The following is a 9,278-nucleotide window of genomic DNA, read 5'->3' on the forward strand; positions in this document are numbered from 1 at the left end:
ACACTTTGTCTGTAAGTCACAGAAAACTCATTGAATGAATTTGTTAACACAAATTTCAATTTTACCAATGTTAGCACCTTCCCTTTTTGTCTATTTTTAACTTCATTTACAATTTACTAGCTCTTCCAGTATTTCAGAGATACAGGGGTGTCAGAATAGGACAGAAAGTGGACATAGAACACAGTACACAAACATCTTAATTCTGTCTACTGGTGTAGCTTTTCAGGCTAAGAAGAAGTCAGTCTCCATCCAGGCGCTGTTATAACTCACGGTAACCTTAAAATTGAAGAGATATAAGCCCGTGTGTGCCGATTATACTATCTCATATTGATTATTCGTTATGGCACGAGAGAGGCAGTAAGCAAGAAAGATTTCAATTAGCTGAAAGCAAGCAACTCCAAAAGAAATTCCAGCAACAACTCCTATTTCTGACTCGATAGTTGTCATTACCTTTAAGAAACAACCCTCTTCGTTGAATTTATCTGCATCTCTGCGGATAACAGCCCTCCAGTCTACAGCAGCTCTTGGGAAATCCAGTTTCTGAATAATAACTTGTACCTTTCCAATCTCTGTAATTGGTGACACCGCAACAATGCAACGTACTTTGGATCTGGTCTGCAGCTTCACTTCTATAGTCTCTTGTGGAGTTGTACTCCTTCAGAGCGTTCTCATAGTTGCTTTTAAAGCTGTTCTTAATCTCATGTCTGAAAACAAAGCCTACAATGGCGGCAACTAGTTCGACCAAAAAGATGAGTGTCAGAAACATCGCATACAGTTTCAGCATCCACGCAGAGGTTCGACAGGTAGCAAAACAACCAAATATGCCCAAGAGGATAATGACAGTGCCTGTGCCAACGAGCACAAAAGGCACATTGGTGGCTTTCTCATTTAAGAGGGAAAAATAATTTTCCAGGCTCACCTTGCCCCAAATGCCAATGGCAAGAAGGATAACACCAGTGATCCAAAAGATGAAAGTGTAGATCAAGAGAACGCTTTTGAAACAAGTAATGACCGGCTTGGTCTGCAGTCTCTGAGATGGGGAGGCCATGACTACCCCGAGACCCTGCGCCTCTCTGCACCAGGCGATCGGCTCCAGCCAGCCAGCCCTTTTTTGTCTTAAAATGGGATACTAGTTCACTAAATGGTCTATGAAAGAGAGATGACATGTCATTAGTTGGGACGTAGAAGGTCATGTGCACACTAAGTCCTCTGGCATAATTACAACACCCCAGAATCTAAGGAAAGGAAAGGTCCCCACCAGAGACAACACCTCCTTTTAGGTAGTTTTGAATGATTAAGAGATGCATGCTTCAGATTCAGGGTATATCTTCTCTTTCAGATGGGGCACCAGATGTCAGTGCCAGCACTATACTCTTTGGAATGCATCCTGTAAAATTAAAATAAATTTCATCTGCAAACCCTAGTAATAAATAGGATAACATTTTTCTATATGACAGATTTTTTTCTATAATATGAGATAAATAATGGAGAAATTGGCAAGAACATACCATGTCCCACTTGTTAAATACCATTTTACTGATGGGAAAAGGCATAGTATGAAATGCTATATATATAGGATTTTTTTAATATTTAAAAAAAACTGCTTAAATTTGTTCTAAGTAGATTTGTTTCAGGTGATACATGTCTCAGTGCCCTCCATGGGGATGGCTGTTCCATATGTAGAACAATTTAAATACTCAAAGCAATGCTACCGTTGTTTTTTACAACAGGTAGCAAACTCAGAACACTGCCACACTGTAGATTAGGTATTTTTTTTTTTTTTACAATGATGGACAACCTAAGAGAGATAAAGCAAAATATATGAAGCTCTGTGCATTTCCCTGGTTGATACAGCAGGACCATACAACACTTCTGATCTGACATGAGTTTTTACAATAACAATGGGGCAAACATAAACAGGAACTAGCAGGTAAAGAGTGACTGGGGCAGCCCACCATTTTACAGAATACTTGCGTGTTATAAGTGCATATAATAAGTGCCCAGAATGGGGCCTTGATGTCATCATTGTAATTCCCAGTATAATGAAGAGATGGAATTGCAAATGGGTATCATTTAGCTAGTTGGTTGAGGTCCTTAGAATAAGAGCTTCAAAACTCTCAAAAAACACTAAGATGGCCACCGTAGTTAGAGCTAAATGAAAACTGAGAGCCTTGCTTGAGAACATAAAATTGTCTCTAATTAAATATGCCTTTATGATCTCCAACACTTGAGAAGATAAATTAATCTTAAAAGATGAATTCGTCACACAAGCAGCCCCAAGTACTGGGAGATAGTTATTAAAACAAACAATAAGGTCAAGGGTTTCCATGAATGGCTTCCTCCAAGTGGCTATCTCAGGTTTGATTTTGTAATTGGTTGGTTGGTTTTGTTTTGCTTTTTGTTTTTATGACAGAAAAAGAGGACAGTCAAAATGAAAAGTATAAATGGAGATTGGCAGGGCCAACTCCTGGCAGGCTAATACAGCCAAAGGGCCCCATGAGATATTCAGTTGGACACTCTTTACATGTCATTTATCAGTAAAATACCTGGCCATAAGAGACACAGGCCTCAACAGATACAAGAAGATTGAAATAATCTCATGAATCCTATCTAATCACTCATCTTCAATTACAGCTAAAATTACAGAAAGCTCACATGCACATAAAAGATGAACAATGCTCTACTCAAAGATAACTTTGTCAAGGAAGAAATGAAGAAATAAATTAAAGACTGTTTAGAATTTAATGAAAATGAAGACCCCACATGCCCAAGCTTATAAGATACAATGAAAGCTGTGCTAAGAGGAAAACTCAGCTCTGAGGGCCTCCAAAAAGAAACTGGAGAGAGAATACACTAACAACTTGACAGCACACCTGAAAGTTCTATAACAAAAACAAGCAAATACACCCAAGAGGAGTAGACAGCAGAAAGTAGTCAAATCAGCAAGAGCTGAAATCAACCAAGTAGAAACAAAAAGAACTAGGCGAAGAATCAACAAAACTAGGAGCTGGTTCTGAGAAAATAGGAAAGATAGAAAAATTCTTAACCAGACTAACCAGAGGGCACAGAGACAGTATTAAATTAATAAAATCAGAAACAAAAAGAGAGACATATAAACAGAAATTGAAGAAATTTAAAAAATTATCAGATCCTATTTACAGAAGCCTATGTTCAATAAAACTGGAAAATTTGGATGAAATGGACTATTTTCTAGACAAATACCAGGTACCAAAGTTAAATCAGGATCTGATAAACAACTTAAACAGTCCCATAACCCCTAAAGAAACAGAAGTAGTCATCAAAAGGCTCCCAACCAAGAAAAGCTGGGGACCAGGTGGGTTTAGTGCAGAATTTGATCATACCTTCATAGGAGATCTAATACCAATACCCTCCAAACTATTCCACAAAATAAAACAGAAGGAACACTACTCAATTTTTTCTTCAAAGACACAATTATGCTTATAACTAAACCACACAAAGACCCTACAAAGAAAGAGAGCTACAGACTAATTTCCCCCATGAACATTAATGCAAAAATACTCAGAAAAATTCTTGCCAATTCAATCCAAGAACACATCAAAACAATCATTTACTATGATTAAGTAGGCTTCATCCCAAGGATGCAGGGATGTGTAAATATATAGAAATCCATCAAAGTAATCCATTATATAAGCAAATGCAGTGGGAAAAAAAACATGATCATCTCATTAGATACTGAGAAAGCACTTGACAAAATTCAACACCACTTCATGAACAGTCTTAGAAAGATCAGGAATTCAAGGCCCATACCTAAACATAGTAAAAGCAATATACAGCAAGTCAGTAGTGAACATCAAATTAAATGGAGAGAAACTTGAAGCAATCCCACTAAAATCAGGGACTAGTCAAGGCTGCCAACTCTTTCCCTACCTATTCAATATAATACTCGAAGTCCTAACCAGAGAAATTAGACAACAAAAAGAGGTCAAAGGAATACAAATTGAAAAGGCAGAAGTCAAAATAACACTATTTGCAGATAATATAATAGTATACTTAAGTGACCCCAAAAATTTCACCATAGAACTCCTAAATGATACACAACTTCAGGAAAATGGCTGGATATAAAATTAACTCAAACAAATCAATATCCTTCCTCTACTCAAAGGATAAACAGGCTGAGAAAGAAATTAGAGAAACAATACCGGTCACAATAGTCCCAAATAATATAAAATACCTTGATGTGACTCTAACCAAGCAAGTGAAAGATCTGTGTGACAAGAACATCAAGTCTTTGAAAAAAGAAATTAAAGAATATCTCAGAATATGAAAGGTCTCCCATGCTCATAGATAGGCAGGATTAATATAATTAAAATAGCCATCTTGCCAAATGCAATCTACATATTCAATGCAATACCAATCATAATTCCAACTCAATTTTTCATAGAGTGAGAAAGAGAAATTTGAAAATTCATTTGGAATAACAAAAACCCAGGATAGTGAGAATTATTCTGAGCAATAAAAGAACTTCTGGGGGAATCACCATCGCTGTCCTCAAGCTGTATTACAGAGCAATAGTGATAAACACTGTACGGTATGGGTACAGAAGATAGGAAGCTAGATCTATGGAATAAAATTGAAAATCCAGAAATTAATCCACACACCTATTGTTACTTGAACTTAGACAAAGGAGCTAAAACCACCCAGTGGGGGGGGGGGGACAACATTTTCAACAAATGGTGCTAGTTCATCTAAATGAATACAAATCTATCTTTTCTTATCTCCTTGTGCAAAGCTCAAGTCCAAGTGGACCAAGGACCTCCACATATAAACAGATACACTGAAACTAATAGAAGAGAAAGTGGGGAAGAGCCTTGAGCACATGGGCACTGTGGAAAATTTCCTGAATAGAACACCAATGGCTTATGCTATAAAATCAAGAATCAACAAATGGGACCTCATAAAACTGCAAAGCTTCTGTAAGGCAAAGGGCACTGTTAATAGGACAAAACAGCAGCCAATAGATTGGGAAAGGATCTTTACCAATTTTACATCTGATAGAGGGCGAATATCCAATATATACAAAGAACGCATGAAGTTAGTCTTCAGAGAATCAAATAATCCTATTGAAAATGGGGTACAGAGCTAAACAAAGTATTCTTAACTGAGGAATATCGAATGGCTGAGAAGCACCTAAGGAAATGCTCAACATTCCTAGTCATCAGGGAAATGCAAATCAAAACAACCCTGAGATTCTACCTCACAGCAGTAAAAATGGCTAAGATCAAAACCTCAGGTGACATCAGATGTTGGCAAGGATGTGGAGAAAGAAGAATATTCCTTCACTGTTGGGATTGTAAGCTGGTACAACCATTCTGGAAATCAGTCTGGCAGTTCCTCAAAAAAGTGGACATAGTACTATCTAAGGACCCAGCTATACCACTCCTGAGCATATACCCAAAAGAAGCTCCAACATCTAAGAAGGACACGTGTGCCACCATGTTCATAGCAGCTTTATTTAGAATAATCAGAAGCTGGAAAGAACCCAGATGTTCTTCAGTAGATGAATGGATACAGAAATTGTGGTATATTTACACAAAGGAGTACTATACAGCTATTAAAAACAATGACTTTAGGAAATTCTTAGCCAAATGGATGGAAGTAGAAACTATCATCCTGAGTGAGGTAACTTAGTCGCAAATGAACACACATGGTATGTACTCACTGATCATCAGATACTAGCCCAAAAAGCTTGGAATGCCCAAGAATCAATTCATAGACATTATGAAGGTCAAAAAGGAGAAAGGCCAGAATGTTGATGCCTCAGTCCTTCTTAGAAGGGAAAACAAAATAAAGCAGGAAATACAAGGACAAATAGAACTGAAGAAAAGATCATCCAGAGGCTGCTTCACCTTGGGATCCATCCCATACCCACACACTGTTGCTGATGCCAATAAGTGTTTACTGGCAGGAGCCTGATATGGATGCCTGTTCTGCCAGTGTCATATTGATACAGATGAGGAATCTTGTAACTAACTATCAGACTGAGCATGGAGACCCTAGTGGAGGAGCTAGAGAAAAAATGGAAGGATCTGAAAGTGTTTGCAACCCCATGGGAAGAACATCATCATCAACCAACCAACTCCTCCATAGGTCCCAGTGACTAAAACACCAACCAATGAGCACACATGGGGAGACTCATGGCTTCCGTTGCATATTTAGCAGAGGATGGCATTGTCTGGCATTAATGGGAGGAGAGGCCTTTGTTCCAGTGAAGGCTCATTTCTCCAGTGTAAGGGAATGCCAAGGTGTTGAGGTGGGAGTGGGTGGTTGGGAGTGGGAGCATCTTCATGGAAGCAAGGAGATGGGGAATGTGGGATGGGAGAGGGGGGAAATGGGATAACATTTGAAATGTAAATACAGAGAATATCTAATAAATAAGAAAACTTAGGAATATCAGGAAAAATGGAACAATTGCTTAGCTTAGCCTACAATGAATCTCCAAAGATACCATGCCCTACTGTAGGATGCTAGGTCTTTGGAGGGTTACCTCTTTCATGAATAAAAGGAGCACAAACAAGAGTCTGTTTTTGTTATGGTTCTTGAATAAAGTGGCCCAAGGTCTCAGGCAGTCTCCAAAAGAAGGCTGAGCACAGAGTAACTCAGAAGTGGCTGACAGAACTGTTTTTCCTCACAGATGCAGGAACCTCCTACAATGTGTTAAAATAATATGGAAGTGAACTCTCACTCCACTCCATGGTTTCTGTTTTTTTTTTTTTTTTTTCTTCTTTTTTTCTTCAGAGAACCTGCTTTCTCAGTTCTTTCACATGAAGGCTCAATGTGCTATCTATACCTGGGAAAGATTTACTAACTGAAATGTGAGCACAGGTAATATTTAGCCCAGTTCTGAAAAATTGTACTATCTAGCCTCTAGAACAAAGGGACCCAAAGGTGAATCTGAACCTCCCCCCCCACCCAACATGCCAGGAATCAATCTTCATATCTTGAACACAGGTGAACCTTAAAGCGAAATAACTTAGTTAAGGTCTCTTTTGGGGGTTTTATTTATCTTCTCTATGCATTCTGAACTCTAGAGTCTTTAAGCAGAATGAAGTTTCCAATCTATCGTCAGCATATTAGCTAAACTCTAACTTACCTTGTACACAGGTAATGTAGGTCCGTTGTCTGACCCTATAAGCTTAGAAAAACCAGTACCTTGGATGAATTTCTTTTAGTAGTTTCTTTGCTACCATCTGTGCAGTCTCATGTTAGTTGGGAACGTTTCAGTACATCCTGAAAAGTTACCTATAAATACCAGCGACTATTTGTATCCAGAGTTTCTTGGTTTCACCTCTGTGAAATTTGTTTCCTGATATACTTCTAGCTTGGTGCTCTGTGTTGAGTACCAGGGTTCTTCTCATTGGCAACCATATTAGTCAATTGATAGGCCTTACAGTTTTTAACAATTTCAGCCATTTTTGAATTGGCATCTCTAATTCTAATGTGGGACTGGCAGACTAAATCCTTTATTCTCCAGGGTCCCATGTGTGAAAAACAATGGATCTTCTTCAGTATGTGTATACCCTTTTTCTCTGGTTCAATTAATTTGTAGTCAGATGCCCTCCTTCATTCCTTATGAAACTGAGACATGGGCAGGTTTTTGGCCCAGATCACATCTTCTGTCTGGTCAGAGAATATGGCATCTCCTGGATCTAGGGCAATAAAGGGCATGAGGGGCCTAATTTCTAGAGCCATAAACTAGGCTGTCTTATTGCCCTCTGGGATAGAGTTTAGTCCTTCCTTCTACTATCAGAAGGCCTCTCTCCTTATAAATACCCCCATGAATATGAGCAGTAGCAAAGGCATAGCAATTGTCTGTGTCTCTTGTCTTTTCTCAGCTCTAACGCCTTGGTCAGATCTGCCAGTTCAGCTTTCTAGGCTAACATTCCATCCAGGAGTGGCTCTCCCCATATGATGTCTGTTTGTGCCCGCCACTGCCCCAGCATGCCTCTGTTCAGCCTGAATGGAGCTGATGCCATTGGTGAACAATGTTACCTCTGGACCCATCAAGGGAGTATTTTGGTCCTATGAATGTGGGCCAAAATGTCTGAGCAGTCATGCAGAGAGAGGCCCATTGAGCTAGGTCAGGGTCAGGCAGCAGGACAGTTATCCTGAAAAGTTATCCTGGGGGCATGCAAGAAGAGAAGCTGGTAATGACTCATTCCAGCATCATTTTTAACCAGGAGATCATTGCTGCACTGATGTGTAAATAGAGTAGAGGGAAGCTTCTGGCAATTTTTGACAGATTGGTCATTGGCTGAGGTCAGGGCCCAGAGTCCCCTGGGTCTATGGAGGTCACCTGTAGTTGGCAGAGTAAGGCCTTCTTAGCCAAAGATCAATAGTCCAAATTTCTTGGCCTCTAAGAGGTCCTTGGTTTTTGTTTTGTTACTCCTCCTACCAGGAAGTCATTTATAAATTGAAGGAGAGACTTTATCCTCAGGTTTTAGCAAGACAGAATGTCAGACTTTATAAATTGTCAACAAAGAAGGTGGTGGATTTTGCTTTTACTTTGAGGATCACTCTGGTCTTGGGGAGGGGGCACTTTTGATCTACAGGTCCCCCTTACCTCCTTCTTCTAAAGTTATCTCTTTTAGGTGTCTCATACCATCTTCTGTTTTGACCATGGCTGCCAACAGGATCTTTGCCAAGTCTCATGTCTCTTGTTTCTGTCCTCTCATCTGCTTCTCCTCTGCAGTCTCTCTTCTATTAAATATTTTCTCTCTCTCCTTTTCTCTCCCCTTCTCCTTCACCCTCCCTCCCTCCCCCTCACTATCAATAAGTCCCTCAGAATCCCTTCTCTTAATGTTTCAACTTTCTTGTCTTAGTTATGGTTTTACTGCTGTAAACAGACACAACGGCCAAAGCAAGTCTTACAAAGAACACTTAATTGGGGCTGGCTTACAGGATCAGAGGTTCAATCCATTATCATCAAGGCAGGAACATGGCAGCATCCAGGCAGGCATGGTACAGGAGGAACTGAGAGTTCTATTTCTTTACCTGAAGGCTGATAACAGAATACCAGCTTTCAGGCAGCTAGGATGAGGCTCTTAAAACCCACACCCACAATGACACACCTACTTCAACAGGACCATACCTATTCCAACAGGGTCACACCTTCTAAGAGTGTCATACCCTGAGCTGAGCATATATAAACCATCATACCTCTGAAGGTTTTGCTACCTGATTAATAAAAGCTAGAGAAGCTGCTGCCTTTGCTTCTTGTGATTCAGGTTTCATGGGGG

At 39.6% G+C, this 9,278-nt stretch overlaps 1 protein-coding gene across 1 annotated transcript; it reads right to left on the minus strand.

Annotated features, from left to right (window-relative positions):
* Positions 1–280: 280 nt before the first annotated feature.
* Positions 281–1,048, minus strand: LOC308415723 (tetraspanin-6-like; the record flags this gene model as incomplete). Its single annotated transcript, XM_080910817.1, is given in 2 exon segments — positions 281–493; positions 495–1,048. Coding segments are annotated over 2 exon segments (735 nt in total). The 3' UTR covers positions 281–312.
* Positions 1,049–9,278: the final 8,230 nt, after the last annotated feature.

The sequence above is a fragment of the Micromys minutus genome (genome assembly GCF_963924665.1).
Source record: "Micromys minutus genome assembly, chromosome: X".
NCBI lineage: Eukaryota > Metazoa > Chordata > Mammalia > Rodentia > Muridae > Micromys > Micromys minutus.